Here is a 25,160-nt window from a genome sequence, read left to right on the forward strand (position 1 = left end):
CTCTTCCTAAAGAACAATTGCTCTCGGAACACTCTGGCAAGTAAAAAAGTAAAGTGTGAAGCATTTCTCCCAGTCGCCCACATAAACAGCATGCCCTGCACTCCCGAGATGACCTCTCTTTCCTTTATTATCACCACACTGACATTCATTAAACATCCACCCCGGGGAAATAAGTACATATAATGGACATCTACCAACACAGAGTGCTGAAAATGGCTTTTAGCATGTAGATGTAGAAAGAAGCCACATGCATCCAGTTTGGCCAACGCGATTAAACATCAATGCCTATTTTCCCCTTAAAAAATGGTGACTGATTACCTTTTATTTGCACTTCATCAACACAAATCCCTGGCTGCTCCCTCATTAACTTCATGAAAAAAACTCCAATTTGTACCCGTGTGTCCCACAGGAAGCCACTCAAGGGCCCTTTGAGCCCCCCCTTCAATCTTGGGGCTCACCTGTAGTTTGCATGCACGCCAATGATGCCCAAAAAGAGGTTACACTCCTTACACATAACAGCAAGCTATGCACTGCACGGCTGACCGTACGCAACATACATTGCCCCCCACCTCCACACCCACCTGAAGAGCAGGAGATGAGGAAAACGGCGAAGGCCAATTTGGTGGCGTCTCCCATTTTCCATCCGAATTGGATCCTCTTGACTAGAAAGAGAATTTTACAAAAGCACAAAAAGCTCCAGAATTTAAAAAAAAAAAAATCTCAAAACGATTGAGTCAAATTAAATGTCTTGTTGTCTCTGGAAATATTGCATCTTAAAAAAAAAAAAAAAGTCAAGCTCGAGTCTACATCCAAAATATCCCAGGTAATGCAAGCCTCACTAGTCCAAAAAAAGAAGACGGGAGGAGGATGATGAAGAAGAGGAGGAGGAGGAGGGGATGGTCGCTGGTATTTCCAGGTTTATACACAAGCAATGCAGGGTGAACTGATGGCACTGGAGCCGGGGTTATCGTGTACTTGCCAGGTCTGCAGCAGTAGCATTGTTCACCTGTGCCCGGTGGTGCTATTTTTCAGAAGAACGGTGCACGGACCCGAGCCACAGCCGGGCAGGGCTAACATCCATCGGACTGCAAATCAAACGCACTCCGCTCTCCAATCAAACTTCTCCTCGGTGAGCTCCGTCGCATAGCTCTCAAAATGTCCAAACTGCGTCGAAAGGGAGCATTTCCACTCTCCCGCTATTTGCAAAAAAGGATTTAAAAGCTTTATCTTAGGTGTTATATTCCGTGCAGAGATTTTAGGCTTCGTCCGACGGTCCGGCGGGGCTGCCCGGCCACAACCACGGCTCCGTCCGCTCCAGCAGGGAAACAACCGATTACCAGACTGCCTTTGCCCCCCTCCCGCTGCGACAGCCCTCTCCAAAGTGGGCCAAACAACCGTTCCCGGTCCAAAAGATTCGAATGAACAAGTGGAAAGACTATCATATGATAGCACTAGCCGCTGAAGCTGCCGTTAATCCGCGTAGCTGTCGAGTTTAGGACGAGCTGATTTTCCCAAGTCCGTCTCCTCCTCGCCTCCTCTGCTCGGGACGATTTCAAGATGGCGTCACTGGCACCCTGTTAGGCTTACCCAGCTCATACAACGAGCTTCCGGCGAGGGTTTTCAAAATAAAAACCACAGCGTTTACGCTTGTAAACGAACGGCTGTAAAGAGAAATTTTAGTTCACTGATATAAAAAATAAAACTACGCAACCGAAGCAAAAAACGTATGATTTTCTTTTTAGATAGATGTTTAGATGTCTTTTTAAAATCAATTTTATACATTTTATAAAAAGCCCAGAGAGGCTTTGGCGCAAACATTTATTTAAATCCTGAGTAAGTGACTGTTTCCATTATTATTTATAAAATCTGCCCCCAAAATTAACAGACTTCTCAAAATGTTTGAAAATGATTTGATTTAAGATTTTTATTTAAGATTTTATTTTTGTGTTTCAACACAGTCTGAACTGTCTTAGGCAGCTTTCTTGTCATTTCTTGAAGTAGTCTTCAGGAATAGTTTTCCAGGCTTTATGAAAACCATTCAAAGCTCTTCTTTGGATGTTGGCTGCCCTTTGTTCTGTTTTCTGTCAAGGAGCTACGTTTGCCTGCTCCCTTATTCACAAGGAGTTGCCACAGCAGGTAGCTCCACGTCTTTGAGTTGGCAGATTTTGACTCTGGATGCCATTTGTGAGATTACTGTCTCTTCCCTCAAATGAACCAGAGATATTTAGCATGTTTGGCGAATTTGTAAACCACTGCACTATGAAGACTCTATCAAGATGATCCCACATTGCTTCAATAATGTTGAGGTCCAGAGTACATTGTTATTAATGGACTTTGTATGAATAAGAAAAAAAAATTTTTTTTTAAAAACCCCACATAAAATCACATAAACAAATGTATTTTAGTATTTTGAATGTTTTTGACATGTTATTGGAGGGAGGGGGGGGGGTCTTACCCTAATTCTGAAAGAACTGCTAGTCAACTTCCGGTGCCAATCTGGCTAACTTTATCCAGCTTGATCGATCTGCTTTATGAGCTAGGGATTGTTTTTGTCCGGGAAGGCTGTTAGCTTTGCTTTCCAGTGCGTGCCGTAGAATGAAAAGAGGGGCGGTCACATTTCTTTAAACATCCTTTCAAAGTAAGAATTGCCCAATTTGTTACACATTTATAAGTCTTTACAATAACTTGCATTAATTTTAATTTTGTGCATGCTATATTGCATATCATTAGTCAACGTGTACTTATTTTATACACCTTATGTTAAAAGAAAAACTATTTATACTACAGCCATCTACAGTGGTGTTGTTGAGGTTTAAACTACATAAAAAATGTCCTTTTTCTAATCAACAGTATGTTCATTATACAGCTCAGCACTTCATATAGGTCAACACATGCCGCACATAGGCTACATATAGCCTCACTTTCCAGTATGTGCTACTATACCTACATATATCAGGTTTCAGCATGGGTTGGGTGTTCAGTAATAAATGCTGAGAATACCATGAAGTACAGATATAGGCTTGGCCCATCCCCAGATCTGTGTGACACTAATCTCTCTAATAGCCTGGAGCAGATCTCCAACCATAAGCGCTGCTAAACGATTAGGAGGTCAAAGGTCTCGGGGGATTTCTCTGCCAAGCTGGAAGCTGAGTCACCTGTTCTATATTGGAGTGTTGGCTTTCATCTTCAGCAAAACACGGGGTCCTGTACATAGCTTAATGGCTGGGGCTCAAGGCACTGACAAAGCCCGGGTGAGGAGTTTAGTTCTTGTCAATGTTATTCCCCTAGCAGCGTTTTCAAACTTTCATCACAAATGAAATCTCTCCGGAAAGAGCGAAAGCAGCCCCAACAGGATGTTCATCATTTCAAAGATATTAGAAACATGAATCAAAAGGCTTGTTTCTGAGTATGTGTCAGCACGCTGTGAGCATAGCTGTGGTCACCAAGTCACCACATAATCAGATTGTCACACTCCTTTCTTGCGTCACGTACAATTAACTAATTCACTTACAGAAGTTTAGGATGAGCTGCTGTAACAATAGCTTCATGATCAGCCTATACCACACCTACAGGATTCATTCATCCATGGGTTGTGTTGTTGCTAATTGATGAGGCATTTTGAAGCAAATTCTTTAGCATGTGCTGTAAGCTGATAACTGAGAACCCTGTTGTAAATCACCAGTATTGTGAAATAAATCACCCCGAGATGAATAAGTGGTAAGAAAATAGATCGGGAGCTAATAGAAAAGTTCCAGTTTGCAGGCAACATCTCAGCTGAGATGTAAGATCATGTGACTGAAATGAGTTTCACAATCTATGAGCCTATGGCTTGATTGATTTTGATGTCCAAGAAAATATGAAGATATTAAAGAAAACAGACACCCTGTGGAAAATGTAGAACGTAAGAATGTAGAATGTAAGTCTTTTGTCATTTCTTTAAGTCGTCTTCAGGGATTAGTCTTCAGCCCAAAACCATGACAGAGCCTCCACCGAGTTTTACAGACGACTGTAGACTCTTACTGTTGTACTTCTCTCCAGACCTTCTCCATATGTTTGAGACTGAGATTTGTTTTCTAGATGATGTCTTATATTTCTGTTATCTAAACTTGTCATGTATCTTTCCCCCTTTCTCAATGAAAGAGAAACCTTCCAAAAATTCCTGGAAAGTTTAAAACTTTACCATTTCTAAATTGGAAAAACGTCAATGTAAATTCACCCATAACATTTCCTATAATCCTGGTAACTAAAATATGAACAAACAAAAATACAGAAAAGCCTAGAGTCACATGACCCGTTTAAAATGGTTTCTAGAGCAAAATGTCACACATAACCTAACCTAAATGAACTTCAGTCTGACCTCCAGGGCTTGAATCCAAGTCCATCCAACTAACCTCTAAAAGGTGAACATGGATGCATCCATGTTGAAGTTAAACCTTAAAGTAAAATAATTTATTTTTCATTAGTTTTTATTGGTTTAAAAGCCTTATTTTTCAATTCAGTTTGAAAATGTTTAATTTGCCTTATTTTGTATTGTGTCGGCCCTACGATTGACTGGCAGTCTGTTCGGGTGACCCTTTGTCCTTCTCTTGGCCATGGACAGTTGGGATAGGCGCCATTCTGGAAAATGATTACGGATGGATGAATTGGGTTGATTTAAGAACTTCACAACAGGGCAGTAATGCAATACAAGAAAACCAGTACTATTCCCTTAGAAATCACAGTATACAAGGAATATTTGTTGCCTTGTGTTTGACATTTGCTAATAAACGCTAACATTAATTTAATTCTTGGGGGATTTTGAAGTCTGCTTCACATTGGTGTCCTGACAAATAATTCGACCTCTGTAAAGTTTCACTTTCTTGATTGAGTTCATGGAAATGTCTCTAACCAGTCGTCCAACTACATGATCTTATCGGCGTTAGTTCGTAAGTGAAGTGAAACAAACATTTTTCAAGTGTTTCTGAAATGACACATGGGACTGTTTCCACTTCAAAACTGACTTCAGATTTTTATCATCACCATTTTTAAGTTTCCTTTTCAGTCACTGGTTACTTTAAGTCACATTTGGTATTTGGCTAGAAAATATCACAATTTGGGTTAAAATACTGTCCTGCCAATGTATCCATTTGCATGATTTCCATGCAGACAGCGCATAGAGAGGAGTTTTCACCCACAGTGAATGTGCCTCTGTGTAGTCCTGAGTTCAGCAGGAAGGCGAGAAGCAAGAAAAAGCAAAAAAACAAAACAAAATATAAAACATCAAAAATACAGTGTGACCAGTACAGACTGTGGCTGCAGTGGACACCTTTCATCTTTTTAACACTTGTTTTCATTTGTATGTTACAAATTTGTTTTTTTCCATGGCTGGCTGATCAACCACCAACAGCACAAGTAAGAGTGGCCAGCAGACCGGTTGTACCACATACTTTGTACTCTGCGTCTGTTGACACTGTTTATTGAAATTCTCTGCAGGTAGACCACAGTGTATCAGTACCACTGGACCACCAACATGCTACCGCTGCTAGCCCATAATCTGAGCTTTAGTAGCAGGTACTGCTAAGTAATCATCAGCACAGCACAGCACAGTGAAACAGCTTTGGCTGTTTGCTGGTCTGGGGCATTCTGGTGTGTTAACATAATGCCACAATCTTCCCACCCAGGAGTAGTGGACGTCCCAGGAAATTCACCCCACGCTAAACTACATCTCAGACTCTACACGCCTCATTTAGCATGTTAAATGTTAAAGTTTGTGACAGCACAATTGGAAAGGGACTAAAGAAGGATGGTTTATTTGTAAGGGTTTCCAGGAGAAGGCCTCTTCTCTTTAATAAGAATGTGGCAGCACAGCTTAAGTTTGCAAAGTCGTATATGAACAAAGCACAAGACCTCTGGAACACTGAACTTTGGACAGATGAGACCAAAGTAGAGATGTTTGGCTATAACGAACAACATCATGCTACAGGACAAGGATCTCATGCACAGCAGGAAATCTTTAACAGAGTGGCTGTGTGGCAGGGTGCGGGCTGTGGCGCGGCTGAGGGGGAGGTGGACACACCTGAGTGGCATCAGTAATCACGCCTTGCCAGCTTAAAAGGATTAAACGGGGTCCTGACTGTGTTGTTGTTGTTGTTGGTGTATGTGTGGCTGGCAGCTGAAAAGCTGCAACCGACTGTGTAAAACGACAACTGGAATAAAAGATGTGTGCTGAAAAGCGTGAAAATGTGGTCGGGTCTGCCATGTGTCTGTTAGACTGCTGCCCAAACCCAGGATTGGGGCATGGCGGAACCGCGACCGGGCCAGCCAGAGGAGGCACTGGCCCAAACGGTGGCCGAGCTTGCGGCCACGGGGAGGGAGTAGGCGGCAAAACAGTGGGAACAGCTGCAGGACTGAACCGACTGCCAGATGCAGGCGATAGAGAGTCTGGCAGCTAGGATCGGTGCCTGGCTGACACGGCCGCCGGCTCCACCGGCTCCCCTTGACCGTATGGGAGTGGCTGGGGTCTGGCCTGCTCTGGTACCCGTGCCAGTCCCCAGGGTGAGGCCAGCCAAGGCATAGCCTACCTCTGCACCCGTATCCACTCCTCGGGTGGGAGTGGCTAGTGCCCGGCAGGTGCCTGCTGCCCGGCAGGTGCCTGCACCCGTTCCTGTTCCCTGGAGGAGGGCAGCCGAGCAACCTCCACTTCCACCACCTGCTAACCCACCTGCTCAGCCCGACCCGGTGGACAGTGTGCCAGAGTGACCTGCTCTGCCGGAGCCGGGGGGTCGGAGAGAGTTGCTTGGTCTGAGCCGGTGGACAGCGTGCAGGAGAGTCCTGCTCAGCCGGAGCCAGAGGTTGGCGCGAGGGAGAGACCTGTGCAGCCGAGTTGGGGTCTGCGCACCAGCTGGACCTGCTTCGTTTTCAACAGGAGCCAGTGTGCAATATGTGGTCGGGGCTGCCATGCATCTGTTACAGGCTGAAAAAGAAAAGAATCAAGGTGTTGCTATTGTCCAGCGTGCAGACATTAACAGCGACAAGGAACTGAAACAACATCGTAAAGAAGAGCAAGTCAAAATTCCTCCACCTTGACTTAAGCGAATGATAATGCTACACAAACTGTCACTTCAAGTTATTGCTACTAAAGGTGATTCCACAAGCAGTGTTGGGAAGGTTACTTTTAAATTGTACTCCACTACAGAGTACAGAATACATGCCCCAAAATGTAGGTTGTAACATATTCCATTAAGTTACTCAATGTGAGTAATGTATTCTGAATACTTTGGATTACTCAATATATTATCATGCTTTTTACAACTAAATGAATGCACCATTGCTGTGTGATTTATTACTATTACTGAAGGCTAATAGTAATAACCTGGCGTTCATTCATAGACTGCTTTCACAACTGCACATGATTATTTGCAGCCAACAGGTTGTTGATGCTATCCATCAAGTCTAACAGTCTGCAGTCTATGAACTCAGCTAACTCCAGCAAACAAAGTTAGCTCGGTGGCGAATAGCCTTCATTAGTAGTAATAAATCACACAGCAATAGTACATCAAAGATACTGAAGTGGCACATAAACCAGGTAGCTACCACAACTAAAATAAGGTAGTTGCAGTAGGCTAACGTTAGTTTAAAAAAGAACTTGCTTCCAGTTATTTCTTTAGGTTGGACGTGGAGTCTTTGCTGAGAGCAGCTTGGTTGCTGGCAAACAGTTTGCATTGTATGGTCGGATTTCGTCCATCCCTTCTTTAAATATGAAGTGGTGTTGGAATTTCCAAGTAAGAAATCCATTCCTGCCTGTGCACTGCTGGCTCTGTTGTGCTGGCTTTGGGTCCATTGTGTAACTGACGCCACCAACATTAACAGGATGCTTACATTAGATATGGGGATTCCCATGATGCATTGAGTTTTTCCTTTCCAGTCACCTTTCTCACTTACTATGTGTTAATAGACCTCTCTGCATTGACTCGTACCTGCTATTAATCTGTCTCTCTTTCACAGCATGTCTTTATCCTGTCTTCCTTCTCTCACCCCAACCGGTCGCAGCAGATGGCCCCGCCCCTCCCTGAGCCTGGTTCTGCTGGAGGTTTCTTCCTGTTAAAAGGGAGTTTTTCCTTCCCACTGTCGCCAAAGTGCTTGCTCACAGGGGGTCATATGATTGTTGGGTTTTTCTCTGTATCTATTATTGTAGAATCTACTGTACAATATAAAGCGCCTTGAGGCGACTGTTGTTGTGATTTAGCGCTATATAAAGAAAATTGAATTGAATTAGAGCCTCTTACTTAGTGTTTTGTTTGGGTTTCCAGCAATGTGTGGAATTGCCAAAATTAGACAGGGGATAGAGAGGGGATAGCCTAACATATGAAACAGGAAAAGACCGCTGTGTAATCCATTTACGGAATACAGTTACTCATATTTTGTATTTTAAATACATAAAGTCGTTACATGTATCCCGTTACTCCCCAACACTGTCCACAAGCTACTGAATCATTGGGTCTACTTAGTTTTTCACATGACAGAACACCTTTTTACAAGGTTGCATGTTAACTTGAACTCTTTACCCCTTGAAAGCCTGCTAGGAGTAACCCTTGAAGCTCTTTTCTGAACGGGGCAATTTCTGTCGTATTTCAGGCTTATAGAACAAAACGACTGAATGTGCATCAGAAGTTAATGAGGGTGGTCTCTGCCTATGTGGCCACCCTTGGAAGAAAACTGTAAACTCAAATGAGTGAAGCGAATGGCAGAAATCTGAACGGGACAAATGAGGGACAGCTGGTCAGAACTTTTTTAGTGAACTGAGAGTTGTTCTCTCACCTGCTTTGCATATCACTGGCTCGGACTTTTGTGATGACACTGCGTATGCAGTTTACTACTTGATGCATCAGTGGTGCACCTGTGCAGTGACGCAGGTGGGAGAAACTGCCATTTTTAGTGACATTTCAGGCCGAGGGGCAATTTCAAGCTGAAAGTGCTTTACAGCTGCATCTTAGGATTCTCATGTCAGGTGTTGAGAGGCGTATCTGCTTGGTGAGCTTTAGGACAATGTTTGAAAACAGTTTTTATTCAGAATTGTTGTCAGCTTGCTTGCTAATTGGTAATTCCTGACCTGTGAGTCAATTAAGGCTTAAGTTAATGAAGCAAGGAGATGTCACAAGCTGAAGGACAACAAAGAGACAACAAGTAGATCAAATTGTGTGCTGAAGCTAAATTACAAAGGGCCATTTGCTTTTTCACTTAAAGATAAACTAAATGTGTAATTTTCCTACATTTTTTTAATGTATTTGAACTGCCAGAGCACCTAAAATGCTCTTTTGAGGCTTTGAAATATAAAAAAAATATGAGCAGAGTTGTAGTATTTGTGTTAGGTGAAGAGCCTTCAAGGTCCTTCCAGACACTGATGTGGACAGGTATGCCTGCACTGAGGCTGTTTAATTTCTCTACAATAACAAAACCCTGAAAGCACTCCGCCAGGACAAAGGGACGACATGACGCGCCTCATGTGGAACGAGTGCGTCTCTCTGTCTTCCCTTGAGTGGGGAAGACCTACAGTTCTAGTCCTGGAGATTTATTGCCCAGCTAATCCCATTACTCAACTATCAGATGCCAAATCCCCTCTAATGGCATTACACGTGCCAGAGTTACGTATGATGATGCTTGTTAATGAGAGCTCAGCTGATATACCTTACTGGAACCAGTGGCCCTTGTGCACAGAGTAGCCCCGTGGCTCTGCGGCTTAATGGACTCAGTATTGAGTGTCAAGGGAAGTCAAATTTATCGACAAAGTGCTTTTAACAAAAAGCAGGTTGCTCGCAGAGTGCACTGCAGGGCAACAAAAGGATGTAAATACATCGAAACTGTGAGCAAACACGGTGAAATGTTAGTAGTTTGTAACGCGAGGGAGCGCGTGCAACAGTGAGAGCTGCAGGGTGACGCCAAGGACACATGGACGATTAAAGATTCAAGCATGAATGATGAATAGCGGGATGGAGTTTCCCCATACAAACCTCAAATCAGACAGCAACTGCTGCCTCCGCTGCTGCTGCCACATCTTCTGTAAAGGTCATTTTGAAAAGTTGATAAGTGCCTTTGCCAAACAGAAAGTTACATACACACCTACATCGCTGAGAGAAAATGTCACTCTGCAGCCACTTCAGTCTTCAGAAACAGTGGCCGAGCAAGCATTTGAAACTTAATTAAAAGAACCAGCTCTTCAACTAAAGAAAACATGCAGCGGAAGTCTAGCACTGAAAAATCACTTAGTAAGAACTATGTTTTGTTATCAAAACATATAAAATATTGAATGCATTCCCATTACTCTGAGGAACGTGTGCATCAGACATATTATATGATTGTATGGCTAATACTAATCGCGTAAATACATTTTCAGGCCGTATTTTGTTTAATTTGTGCGTAAAATAGTTGGTCTATTAGTTATATTTTGTATTTTATATTTATATTTTTCTTTTATTTTCATTCATATAACACAGGAATTTCCCAGCTTTGGGCAAAAATAAAGTATATTTTATCTACAAAATAAGTGAAAAATATAGTTTATACTCAGAACAGCACAAAAATAATTTTATCTACTTATTCATAAAAAAAAAAAAGCAAAATACATTTGACATTGACACTGAACAGCTACTTTATTAAGTACAGCTTGCTAGTACTGGGTTGGACCCCGTTTTGTCTCATGTCTTAATTCTAAATGGGACAAATTCAACAAGGCACTGGGCATGTTTCTCAGAGAGTAGAGATCAAGGCTCAGGACACCAGGGAACATTTTTTCAATCTGCTATTGTTCAGAAAGACTCCATCAACAGGGATCTGAAAGCAATGCTGATTGATGTAGACAACTGGGAACAGCTGGCTCTGGACAGCCATGCGTGGTCCCGTACGCTTCATGCTGGAGTATTATTGTATTATTAATCTCATCCTCACATCTTCATTGAATGTGACGGACAGTCGATTGTCCAGTTTTGGTGAGTCTTTGCAAATTATAGCCTCAGTTTGCTGTTCTTAGCTGACAAAAGTGGGACCCGGTGGTCTTCTGCTCCTCTGCTGTGGATTCAAAGATGCTCTTCTGCATACCTTGGTTGTAAAAAGTGGTAATTTGAGTAACTGTTGGCTTCCTATCAGTTTGAATCAGCCATTCTTTTCTGAGCTCTGGCATCAACAAGACATTTGCTCAGCTTGAACTTCAGCAGGTTGTTTTAACCATGTGTACATGCTTACATGCAGTGAATTGCAGCCATGTGACTGACTGATTTCCATTTTAATAAGCAGTTGAACGGTTGTAACTAATAAAGTGGCCATTGCAGCCTTTGTGTTGTCATTTTTCTAAAATGATTCTCTAAAAATCATCTTTATGAACCACTTAATGTCCAGTCACGTTGTGAACTGTGAAATGATACTATCAGGCCACATGTATGTGAACACCTAACCACTGCAAAACATAGAGAGAATGTAGCATGCAACAAACATGCCAACATAATGGGCTTTTCCTGCTGTTTGCCACTGGAAGGCTCCTATGTAGACCTTTCTGAGATTCTTTAGAGTCACTATAATTCTCAGAAGGACTCCACTCCTACAACATGTTTGGCTCTCTTGTCTAATTAAACACGTTCGATCAAAAACAGCACCAGCAGCAGGTAGCCCAGACTGGCTGGTGATAGCTCTATCTGTGCACAGCCGCTCGAGCTAAAATCAGAGCCTCCACTTTTTGCTCTTAAAGCTCCCAGGAAAATGATTTATACGCCTGCTTTCGGCTTGTCGCGATGCCACTCAGAGCGATTTATCTTGCCTTGGCCCAGGCTCTCTGTAGCAGAAGCTGGCCAGTCTCCCCCCACCTTCTTTTCTGTTGTTTCAGCATGAATGATCTTTTCCATTGACAGCTTTGTTCATCCCTGCAGGCAGATCTGCACCTGTAACCAAAGTCCGGTGGATAGCGGCCTAATTACCGTTCTCATCTGGCACCCAGCTGCCTTCCTTGTCCTCATATGAACCTGTGCAGCAAACCTCGGAGGGGGGAGTGGCGGCATTGCAGAGTTAAAAATGAGCTACGGTTGCTGTAGCTGCTGTGTGCAAAGCAGTGGAGATGAAGCTGAGAAGAAAGGGTTTTTGAGGACTCAAGGTCAGGAGGACAATAAACCGAAGAAAGACAGCATCTCCAGTTACGTCGTCAATCATCGGCGACAGTTCACGCTTATGTCATGTTGGCAGGTATCACTGTCTTCTTAATCCCCAGCGTGCCTGCCGTGATCTGTGACAGCTACTGTTTTTAAACCGAGACATGCAGGAGCTGTCAGCAGCAGCAGAGCCTCCGAACATCAGGCGGGAGAGGCAAAATGAGCTGCTTGGGTCCCTAAAGGTCGATGAGTTTACTCTGAAAAGAGAAAATAAGGACACAGGTGAAGTAGATGTAAGTGTTCTTACTGGTTGAAAAGGAACATGTGGGCTTTGAAAAAAAGAGCACACAACCTTTACTGCTTGAATAAAATTTGAATAAACAATACTTCCTGCACAGGAGTGAATATGGCTTGCACAAATGGACATACAGATGTAGGACGATGACGCACACAGCAGAGATGCACATTGTACAGTAGAGTCAATGAAGGACGAACTTATTGTGAAGCTTTGAATCTCAGGGCTCAATGCTTTTCATTAAATCTCTCATGAGCTTGCTCCTGTATATACACTTGTACCAAGACCCGCTGCAGCAGAATTTATATGCAAATCTTGACCTTTGCCAAGCTGTTACATGAATAGTTGTTTTTCCTCGCGTTCTCATCCGATAAACACTTGTTTGCAGCCAGATTTGCAGAATTTACTTCCAGTTTGTAGTCATTTCAAGTCACCAAGTGAGCCCTCATCAGTCATGGAGGAAATAGAGCTTCACGAAGTGAGTTTTTAGGATCAGTCACCAAGCAGATGAATGCCGCTGAACTGATCTACCTCTCCTCTTCATTTTCCTCTCTGGAGGGGGGCTTGACAGGAGATGCAGTGCTGACAGCTCTAAATTTAATACGCAACACCCCCCAAAAAAGTGCCAGCATGACCAGGCTAGTGTGAAAATAACACCACGTTAAAGCTGAGGCAGCCCATGCCTTGAGCGTGACGTGACGCTTATGCAATCTCACAATGAGGCCCAGTTATTTGGGGAATGTAACTCGAAACCCCAAAACGCTTATAGACAGGTTGTTGCCAAGGTTTAGGAGGGCAGCTGTGCAGGTGATGTGCATGCATACATGAAAGGCAATTTCCAAAACATGTGATGCTTGAAGCTCAATTTTAAGCATATTTCAAGATTAAGGTCAAACAGTTCTGCTCATTTCCAGCCTGTTTTTATTCCTGGACTCTACTAGAGCAGCTTTGCAAGATTCACAGTACAAAATAAGTCTTTAAATAAAGTTCATCCTCTGCCTGAAACAAGGATGTTGAGCACGGCTCTATTTCTGATAGGCTGCCTCTCTTAAACAGTTTTCAGCAGCAGAGGTGGGAGGGACTTATGTGACTAACATGTTAGGTCACTGATATAATACAGTGGAAATTAAAAAAAATACTATAAGTCAGCTGTTTTGTTAACTGTAAGCAATGGGAGAGAGAGAGGGTTAATAAAGTGGGTATTTCACAGACAGTGCTGGGAGTTCCCCAAGGCACCTGCTTTGGTCCTCTTGGGTTTATTTTGTTTCTTGTGATGGTTTTTAGGTATTTTTAAAAATTCATTTCTTCATTTCTTTATTCTTTTATGTCTTTTATGTTATTTTTGACGAAGCTTATTCTGATCATTACTAGCCCCGTGTTTTTTTTCCTGTGCTCTACCAGAGCATCTTTGGATAATTCACAGTTCAAAATAAGCTTTATTTAGCTTATTCTTGGTGCAAACGAGGACATTTACCATGTATCATTTTTTGATTGGCTGCACCCTTTTAAACAGATTTCAGCAGCAGGTGGGTGGGGCTTCTGTACCTGAGATATTATGTCACTGCTATAATACAGTGAAAAGTAAAGGTGGCAGGAATAGTTTTGTTAAATATAAGCATTGTCTTGTATTATATATAATCATTCACGTTAAAACTTGCCATGTTTAACATGAACATTCAGTACAGTATCAGTATAGGTAGGATGGAAATGAAGGAAATCAAATCCACTTTAAAGTTAGTTAAAGGTACAATTTATTTTAGTAAAGACTCTCCTGACACCAATTCAAAATTTGCACCGCTTCATTTAACAGAATATATTTGTGTTTCTGCTTTACTTACATCCAAACTACCATAAAGCAAAAAATAAATGGAGCTTCAGATGCTTCTGAGAAACAGTAGCACAATTAATAAAGTTATATTAAATTCCGTGTCAGGTCCTGATATTTGCCTGGTGATTAAACTGTAAACAAAGGTTATACCCTGCTGAAGAAACTCAAGGTAAGAGGCAGACTCAGTTTTATATGAATCACATAAGTAGGTAGAAGCCAAATTGAGTTTTATTAAATAATATTATTAGGTACAAGAACTATTTTCCTGCTGTGTTTGAAAAGCAGTGCCGGCTTGAGGTTAAAAAAACAAAAAAGCAGAGGCAGGTGAGACAAAGGTGTAACAAGAACTGCAGTGCTGTTCCAGCAGCTGCTGTAAAGCAGTATTAAGTACGTCTGTGTTTGATAGGTCAAGGTTTCTGCTGTTTGACTTTAGTTTAACTCCATATTGTGTTGAATTACTTCAGGTGATACTGTTTTTATTACATAAATCTCCCTTTTTACTAAGATATATAAGGCTACAGTATATAAGGCTAAAGCAGTGGTTCTCACATTAAATAGGGAAAAAATATTCACCCCACTACACACCATCAGATTTTTTATGTTTTGTTTTTAAATAATTTTTTCAACAACAACAAAAAATCCTACTAATTAAATTTTAACTTTTTAAACTATTTTTACCCTGGTGATCCATGTTGCTCCTTCAGTGGGTCTGTGCCATACTAGCAGGGTTTGCACCAAAGTTTGAGGACCAATGGCTTAAATGGAGGTTGCCCTTAAAGAGAAATGGGTAAAGACAGGAGATGAATTAAGCAGCAAGACGCCTAAGATCAATAAGGTATATTTTAAACAGTGAGTCATACAAACCTAGTTTACCAAGAATAAAAATAGAGTTGTAAATTAGCATGTTAGGTTCCCCTTATTGCATAGATGTCTGCTTTGCAGGTAGATTGTTCGAAGGGTCTTGGGTAACTCAGTGCAATATATTCAGAGGATTAAGATTCTAACCCAGGCTGACAGCGTTGGCTGCAGGACTCATAGATCCACTTGCTCTGGCTGAAGTTAGTTTGGTTTGTGATCAATGATGTTCATTTGTGTCTAAAAATTACATGAAAGTACCCAGCTGAAGTAAAGCATGTGCAAAGGAAGAACTGTAGATCTGTAAAACTTTCTTTAAAGTTGCAAATAAAAGGTCAGAGGACTTGACAGTGGATGCAGCCACGGTGCCCTGCTGCTTCTTTACAGAGCTAGCTGAAAGTTTGCAGAATATAATAAGACACATCTCTGATGGTACAATCTGGAGACTTCTGGAAAACACTGTATATGACTACATTAATTTTTAGATTATGTTATTATGTTACAATTAGGTTTTGATCACATGACAGCCAGATGATTACATTCTAGCCTTCCGGGCAGCTTGTTGACCTGTTGTTTGTTCCACCATTTTGGTCTATCAACAGCTGCTTTGTTACCTAATGTCTGAAAAACCGTTATAACAGAGATGATTTACTGGTTTAACCTCCAGCTGAGGTAAAACTTTGATGCTGGGTGGCTGTTGGGAACCTATTGTGTTGCTTTTAATTTTTAGACTCCCAAATATCTCTGTGTTTTGGTTTTAATCTATTATTGTTGGGTTCTTGTTTGAAGTTTTTATCCTAGTTGTTATGGAGTTTTGGGGGTTTCTGTTTGACTTTTGTTTAATTTTTGGATGATTTTGTGTTTTGCGTCTCTCACAGTTTTATTATTAGTCTCCTCAGTGTTTCCCTGTTTCCGTCAGACTGTCTAGGTCTTCCATAATATTCTCTTTCTGTGTTCCGGTTGTTTGTACACTTCATTTTATCTTTGGTAGTTGGTTTTTAGTGTTTTTTGTTTTACTTCTTTGTCTGCCCTGACATCGCCTGTTTGTCATTCTCAGTCAGTTCTCTGTGCATATTTAGTTTAGTCTGTCCTTCATCTTCAGTCAAGATGTCAATTTTTTCCCTTTTTGCTGTCAGTGTTGGATTTCTGAAGCCGGAATAAAGGAATGTTTTATTACATTGTCTGTGCAGTTGTCCTGGTTCATAATCCAGTCTTGCCAACAGTGGATGTAATGTCACAAAAAGGCTGCCAATTAGTTATTATCTAATATTATGTTTGGCAAGATCTGAGAGGGTCATACTGGAGACATGTATGAAATCATTAGGATGTTATGTAACCGAAGCTCTGCTTTGCTTATTTTTGATCTCCTGCCACAGCAGCATTTTCTAAAACTGGATCATGTGACGTGACACAGCCACAGTTAGAGACAATTAGAGGCGGACACTTTAGCTCTCCTTTCAGAGGTCATAGAGTTTGTGATGGTGTTTTGACTGTTTTGGACACAGGTGAAATTAGATTAATGTGTTTGTGCTGATATATATTGTATTTTTATCTGAACTCTGCACACTGAAAGAGAGCATCTTTCTTTATTAATGTGAAGTTTTTTTTTTCTTTTATACAGAGATGTAGGAGGAAGAGAGAACAAATAGTGTCAGTACGCCAGTTGGACTGGATGTAAGGAACATGCTGTTTTTGTTTGATTTAAATAGACAAATCTAGGAAAGTGAGAGAAAATAGTGGAATTTGTGTATGAATCAAAGCAAGCATACCAAAAGATATAGAATAGGAAAAAAAAAGAATTCAGAACGTATCGAGCTAAAACAACAAACAAGCAAAAATGTTTGGTGGACAGGTGGGGGAAATTTTGATACCTCCATCACCAAAGTCATTGCCCATGTAGATCTACCAAACTGTATATAAAAAATGGGAGTGATGTCCAAGAGGTCACCCATCGGTTTAGTTTAGCTGTCTAGCTCTAAAAATCCTACACCACGAGTGACGATATTTGGACAAAAGAGCGGAGTGTTAAGTTATCAGCTAATGGCAGCTGGCCTTTTTAGCAAACATAAAATGTGCAGGGGCAATGGACAGACAAATATCTGAGAATTGGTGCTACATAACAGACAGTAAACACAGTGGAAAATTCCAGTTCAGCATGGAGGAGTGGGGGCTAGGAGACAGCTATCAGCTACAACAGCCTGTGTTCAGACACCTATCAATCAGAGTGGCCACACCCCTAACTTTAAGCCAATTAGAGTTGATATGAATGTGGAGAGTCCAAAACTGCTTGTCTTTGTGGTGTTGTTGTAGCTGTGAACATGTTTATATCTGCTGTTAAGTTGTGAATTTTAACATGCTAATATGGGGATTGACTCTTTTTGAGGCAGGCTCAAGTCGCTACAAAAGAAACTGTTTTGGCTGTTGTGTGTTTAATTTATAAAGTACCAGTTAAGAACATCAGTCACCTCAAGGAGCTTTGCATTGTCAGGTAAGAGGGAAAACCCTCTTACAATCAAACGATTCCATATAAGAAGGACTTCTTACGGGGGGGGACTTCTTCTAAACAGGAAACGATCTCCAGCAGTAGCAGGCTCATGGAGAAGGAGTGATCTGGCTTGACTAACTTGATTTTGAGGGGGAAGAGACGTGAAAGAAGGAGAACACTGAACAGCTTCTTCTCAAAGAAACTGTGTTTACCTCATTTGAAATTGATGTCCTGTTGTAAGGAGTGTACAGTGTGGCTGTCCTCGCCAACATACTGTCAGTACAATTGTGTTATAGAGAGACTTGGTCCTCAGCCGAGTCTTCATATCCTCTCGTCATGAGAAACTCGGCAAACACATGTTTACACGCCTAAAAGGGGATGAATTACTCCCTCCTGGTTGGACTCCATAACATGGTACTGTGGTGTTTGTGTGAGACTGTGTGCAGTCATAGATAATAATTCTGGCCTTCCTGAACGGTATGACAGCACTCAGCAGCTGTACAAAGCTCTGCCAAGGACCTCCCAGTCTCTCTCTCTGTTTTTATGTCTCCTGCCCTTTTCTGTCTGCCTGTGTAAGTTCTGTTCTTACTCTTTCACCTCTGTCTTTATTTTTAAAATCTTCTGAAATCATGAAACTGATAATAAGAATGCCTAAAAGGGAAAGTTAAAGAGGTCTTATTATGCTCATTTCCAGCTCCAGATTTTTATTTGTGAACTGTATTAGATAATCCTTATTTATCCTACACTTGGTGTGGCCCTTCAGGTCATCTCTATCTGAAACAAGCAGGTTTCTCTGAGTCTGAATGGCTGGTGGGTTGTGGTGCTGCGTTTTGAGATGACCGAATTAGGGATTTGAGTGATGATAATACATCTAACAATACAGAAAACTGTCTGAACCAAAGCAAGAAGATGGTAGAAGTAAGCTCTCCCTAAAATCAAAGTATTGGGAATGGAGCTAGAGATAGAGCTGGGAGTTTTCTAGGACACCTACATGGGCCATCTTTGACGTCTTTTATTTCATTTATTGACAGATTTGTCTTTTTGCAGTGTTACATTTTTGAGAGAACCTATTTCTCCTCGTTTCCAACACATTTATATTCTTTGGCTCTAGAGTAACTTTGCATAAGTCACAATTTAAAAAGTACACTTATTCATTTTACACTCCCCAATATGTCTGGAAAATATGTTAAGCAACAAAAAGTGTTAGGGTTGGCAAAAAGAGAGAAGGAAGCCAAGTTAACAATACAAACACTACTTGTATGAACCTAATCATGAAGCATGAAGCTGTTAGGAGTAAGCTGTCTCTTCTTAAATGTAACTGTTGGAGGAAAGGGATGAATAAAATGGGTTTTTAGCATTTGACAGAGCTAGGAGTTCCTCAGGATATCTGTGTGGGACCCCTTGAGTTTTATTTTGTTTCTTGTCTCAGTTTGTTTTTTTGGTCTTTTTGTTTTTATTTATTTTTGACACATTTTTCTGACTATATTTTTGGTTTAACCTATTAGTTCGTCCTCTGACCACTTTCTTTCGATGCAGTTCTTGTTAGCTTTGGTGAAAATGGTGAAAAATGGTGAAAAAGTAAAAATGTCCAAAAGAGATCCTGCCGAAATGGGTTTGTGCAGACCCCAGGTGTTTTATGACTTTAAAAACCAATTTATTTCTAATGATGTCACACTGTAGTTTTTTTCTCCTTTGGTTAGAGCTTTTTAAAAATGCAAATATTTTGGGCCCTAAATGACCTAAAAAAGACCAGTTTCACCTATGCATTTTCACAAATGGGACTATTATTTGAGTTAACCCTTTAAAGCCTGAACCATTATTTTATTTTTTTTAAAATGGCGTGTTAGTCATTGTAAAGAAGAAAAACTCAGATTCCATCATTGCATTCATCTTCTGGATGGGCAGCTTCTCAGACTGTAAGTTATCAGGATGTTGGAGACATCACTGGATCTACCTGAGAGAGTTGCTGTAGATGAAAACAAAAGTCAATATTGCTGTTTTGTGAGGCCTAGACTGAGCAGCAATGACCTTTTTTGGAGTGAGGAACAAGCTCCACCTGTTGATGTGACTGTCCAATGCTCAGCTGGAATATCTGCTTGAAATAGGTTTTACATTTGGTCCCAAAACAGAGACAGGAAGATAGCAACTGTTTTCCGCCCTCCTGTCACATGCCAGCATGTCCTGAACAAAGCATGAGGCAAATTGTGTGCTATAAGTGCCTGTAATGTGGGATTAGCTTTAGCTGTTTTTAGTTGTTCCAGTGCCTGTACAGCTGCAGTGAGAGCTTGGTCTACACTGCAGGTAATAAGTCAGACTGTGTGAAGGCTGCACTTTGCCATGATTCTTTTTACAACATATATAGACATAATTTCTAGACACAGCAAATGGATGGAGAGCTAGGTGATTTCAGAACCTTGTTTCGGCTTTTTGCAGATGATGTGACTCTGTTGGCCTTTTGAGCCATGACCTTCAGCTCACACTGGGGGTTTTGTAGCTGGCTGGGATGAGAACTGGCACCTTCAAACCTGGCAAGATGCTCAGCTGCCCACTCAAGGTTGGGATGAGTTGCTGACCCAAAAGGAAGACTTTTAGTATCTTAGGGTTTATTCACAAGGGAGGTGAGAGTGGAATAGGAGACTGACAGACAGTTTACTATCTATACCTAACTGTGATCTACCCAGGACAAACATAGAGATTATACCTCTATGTTTACCTCTATGTATGAAATTACTGAAAACTAAGTGATACCAGAGTCAAAAGTTGGCAAACAAGCTTTTAAGTAATAATGTGGAATGTACATGGAATTAAAACTGCAAGATGCATTTTTGTTTTACAAAATAGGTAAACTAATTGTCAATAAATTATTCTTGTATTGACATACATGGGCTTCTGAGTGGCCAATGTATGTACATATACAAGCATGTCAGTAGTATTAGAGTTAAAAGCAGTATTAAAGACTACATGAACATACACTGACCTCATTATTTCACACTTTGGCCATGTTTAATAGGAGCATTCTTACAGTATATACATGACAGAAACTAGGAAAAAGCATAAAAGGTTCACTTTAAGCCACCATAAATCAAGAAGAAATACTCAGATGAGTGTCACACCAGTCTAAATCTGGAGACTTTAACCTCATGGCCTTATTGCTGTCTTCCCCCATCTTTCACTCCTTCTTTGCTGTCTGTCTCACCTTTTCTCTCCCTTGATGAAAAATAGCTGTTCTCCTGCAGCAGATGGCTGTTCTCTGCCACTCCCACCCCCACAATCCACTGGGGCTTCTGTGTGGGAGAGAAACAGGCCATAACATGACATCTGCATACAGCTCACCTGTACTATTATATACAGTCACATCTACGTATCCATCCTTGGTGTGGTTGTGTTTTTAATCATGAGGGAAAAGGGTCTAACTGCTGAACTCTGTTTGTGTGCTTTAGTCACAAAAACTCCAGGTTTTAAGTTTCCACACTATGCTTGTTGAATGATGCTTAGATATGATCTTTTTAGATATTAGGTCTATCAAATAACTGGGAGAATTTCTTTCAACTCATGGTCATCATCCTGCACCGCAAAGGTCACGTATCACGGGGAAGCAGTTATAGGGAAATTACATTTTTGAGCAGAGCAAGCTAAATTTGCCCTTCTTTGATTGATTTATTAGGAAAAATAAGGTAAAATTAACTTATCTTGTTAGGTTTTCCAGGTAAAGTGGTTAAATATTGTTTTTTTCCACCCACTTATTATTTTTCCTCAGACTACTTATGATGAAAATCCAGATAAAAAGCCCATTGAAGTTATTTATAGAAGAAACAATGGTGAACATCTTCTGGATTCCGCTTCTAAATTTTGATAGGTGACCATTTTTACTCCTTTTAAATGGTTTCAAATGGAATAGCTTTGAGATTTGGACTGCTAGCTGAGTGTGGATACCTCTTGTATCAAAATATGAGATTAAGTGGTGGAAGCTAGAGCTTCCTTTGAAGGGTGTACGGGCTCTCCCTTTAAGAAAGAGTGAGAAGCTTGGTCATTCAGGATGGATGGATGGAAGTGCAACCCAGCAACTTCCGTGATCTCAACAATGCCAACAATGCTAGGGGACATTTCACATCAATCAATTAGCCATTTTCTCCTCTGAACAATAATCCTTTCATGCTGCTGCATTTCAAAAACATTTCTGAAGTTCTGTCATGCAAGTGTAGAAAGATAATACTACTTTCCCCATTTAGTATCTCCATCGTTGGGGTGGGGTTTCAGTGTCTGCAACAAAAGCAAAGGCATAACTTTTACTTCATTAATGACCCCAAGACTTTTTCTCCTGCAGCGGAAATCAGATAAGGCTCCATCATTTAATAAATGGATTAGGAAAATGCTTTCTATGCTGCAGTTAGAAAAACTGACACCAACCTGTCTGACTTTAAAAGAATATGTTAAAAACCTGACGTGATCATAATATAACCTATGGTTTTCTCAGTTTTTAAGAATTGTTTCATACATGTGCATTATGTTTTTTAATATGCATCTTGCTGTACACTACTGTGCAAAAGTCTTGAACCACCGCCTTTATATTTTGCTTTCAAAGAGCTAGACTATCTTTAAATTTTTTAAAGTGCTTTTGAGCAATAGTTCTCCAGGCTTCCTGAAGATCTTTCAAAGTTTTCTTTGGACATTGGCTGCTTTTTCCCTCACTTTCAGTCTAGCCATAATCTGATCCAGTTTCTTTGGTTGAATCTATGAAAAATGTCAATGATAACACAGTTTAACATACATAAAATAGTATTTTTTGCACCAACAAGGTGATTCTCAAAAAGCTATTGGCAGAAAACGTATTATAACTTGTATTATTATAGCATGGTGTACAGTGTTCATCTACATCTAGCAGATGAACAGTATCTGAAAGTCATGTCCTTAAGAAATATTCAATTCAATTCAATTCAATTTTATTTATATAGCGCCAAATCACAACAAAAGTCGCCTCAAGGCGCTTTATATTGTACAGTAGATAGCACAATAATAAATACAGAGAAAAACCCAACAATCATATGACCCCTATGAGCAAGCACTTTGGCGACAGTGGGAAGGAAAAACTCCCTTTAACAGGAAGAAACCTCCGGCAGAACCAGGCTCAGGGAGGCGGCCATCTGCTGCGACCGGTTGGGGTGAAAGAAGGAAAACAGGATAAAGACATGCTGTGGAAGAGAGACAGAGATTAATAACAGATATGATTCGATGCAGAGAGGTCTATTAGCACATAGTGAGTGAGAAAGGTGACTGGAAGGGAAAAACTCAATGCATCATGGGAATCCCCGCAGCCACGTCTATTGCAGCATAACTAAGGGAGGATTCAGGGTCACCTGGTCCAGCCCTAACTATATGCTTTAGCAAAAGGAAAGTTTTAAGCCTAATCTTGAAAGTAGAGATAGTGTCTGTCTCCCGAATCCAAACTGGAAGCTGGTTCCACAGAAGAGGGGCCTGAAAACTGAAGGCTCTGCCTCCCATTCTACTTTTAAATACTCTAGGAACAACAAGTAGGCCTGCAGAGCGAGAGCGAAGTGCTCTAATAGGGTGATATGGTACTACAAGGTCATTAAGATAAGATGGGGCCTGATTATTTAAGACCTTGTATGTGAGGAGCAGGATTTTGAATTCAATTCTGGATTTAACAGGAAGCCAATGAAGGAAGCCAAAACAGGAGAAATATGCTCTCTCTTTCTAGTCCCTGTCAGTACTCTTGCTGCAGCATTTTGGATTAGCTGAAGGCTTCTCAGCGAGTTTTTAGGACTTCCTGATAATAAAGAATTACAGTAGTCCAGCCTGGAAGTAATAAATGCATGAACTAGTTTTTCAGCATCACTCTGAGACAGGATATTTCTAACTTTAGAGATGTTGCACAAATGGAAGAAAGCAGTCTCACATATTTGTTTAATATGTGCGTTGAAGGACATGTCCTGGTCAAAAATGACTCAAGGTTCCTCACAGTGTTACTGGAGGCCAAGGTAATGCCATCCAGAGTAAGAATCTGCTTAGATACCATATTTCTAAGATTTTCAGGGCCGAGTACAATAACCTCAGTTTTATCTGAATTAAGAAGCAGAAAGTTAGCGGCCATCCAGGTCTTTATGTCTTTAAGACATTCCTGCAGTTTAACTAATTGGTGTGTGTTACCTGGCTTCATGGATAGATAGAGCTGCGTGTCATCTGCATAGCAGTGAAAATTTATGCTATGTCTTCTAATGATGTTGCCTAGGGAAGCATGTATAATGTAAATAGAATTGGTCCTAGCACTGAACCCTGTGGAACACCATAATTGACCTTAGTGTGTGAAGAGGACTCTTCATTTACATGTACAAATTGGAGTCTATTAGATAGATATGATACAAACCACTGCAGCGCAGTACCTGTAATACCTACAGCATGTTCTAATCGCTCTAATAGGATATTATGGTCAACAGTATCGAATGCAGCACTGAGGTCTAGCAGGACAAGCACAGAGATGAGTCCACTGTCAGAGGCCATAAGAAGATCATTTGTAACCTTCACTAAAGCTGTTTCTGTGCTGTGCTGAGCTCTGAAACCTGACTGAAACGCTTCAAATAAGCCATTCCTCTGCAGATGATCAGTTAGCTGTTTGACAACTACTCTTTCAAGGATTTTTGATATGAAAGGAAGGTTGGAGATTGGCCTATAATTAGCTAAGACAGCTGGGTCTAGAGATGGCTTTTTAAGTAAAGGTTTAACTACAGCCACCTTGAAGGCCTGTGGTACATAGCCGATTATTAGAGATAGGTTGATCATATTTAAGATCGAAGAATTAATTAATGGCAGGACTTCTTTGAGCAGTTTTGTAGGAATGGGGTCTAAAAGACACGTTGAAGTTAACTCAGAAAGATCAATTGGAGAAAAAGAGTCTAACTTAACATTGATGGTACTAAAAGTAGCTGTAGATAATATTACATCTGTGGGATGATTATTGGTAATTTTTTCTCTGATGATAAAAATTTTATTTGTGAAGAAGTTCATGAAGTCATTACTAGTTAACGTTAAAGGGATTGTTGGCTCAGTAGAGCTCTGACTTTTGTCAGCCTGGCTACAGTGCTGAAGAGAAACCTGGGGTTGTTCTTATTTTCTTCAATCAGTGACAAATAGTAAGATGTTCTGGCTTTATGGAGGGCTTTCTTATAAAGCAGCAAACTATTTCTCCAGGCTAAATGATGATCCTCTAAATTTGTGACACGCCATTTCCTCTCCAGCTTACGGGTTATCTGCTTTAGGCTACGTGTTTGAGAATTATACCACGGAGTCAGGGACTTCGGATTTGAGGCCTTAGTTTTCACAGGAGCTACAGTATCCAGAGTCGCACGTAGTGAGGAGGTAAAATTATTAACAAGATAATCGACCTCTGTTGGAGTAGCGTTCAGATAGCTGCTCTGCTCTATGTTGGTACAGGGCATTGAAGATGATAACAGTGGGTGGATTATATTCTTAAACTTAGTTACAGCACTTTCAGAAAGACATCTACTTTGATAAAGTCTACTCTCCACTGCTGTGTAATCAATTATTGTAAATGTAAATGTTATCAGGAAATGATCA

General features: G+C 40.8%; 1 protein-coding gene across 1 annotated transcript in view; it reads right to left on the reverse strand.

Annotated features, from left to right (window-relative positions):
• acvr2ab (activin A receptor type 2Ab) overlaps positions 1 to 1,566 on the reverse strand; it is a 79,354-nt gene extending 77,788 nt beyond the window's left edge. Inside the window, exon 1 of the mRNA XM_039606228.1 lies at positions 582 to 1,566. Within this exon, the coding sequence (XP_039462162.1) occupies positions 582 to 636 (55 nt within the window). The 5' untranslated portion in view covers positions 637 to 1,566. The remainder of the gene's footprint in view (positions 1 to 581) is intronic.
• Positions 1,567 to 25,160: the final 23,594 nt, after the last annotated feature.

The sequence above is a fragment of the Oreochromis aureus genome, linkage group 23 (genome assembly GCF_013358895.1).
Source record: "Oreochromis aureus strain Israel breed Guangdong linkage group 23, ZZ_aureus, whole genome shotgun sequence".
Lineage (NCBI taxonomy): Eukaryota > Metazoa > Chordata > Actinopteri > Cichliformes > Cichlidae > Oreochromis > Oreochromis aureus.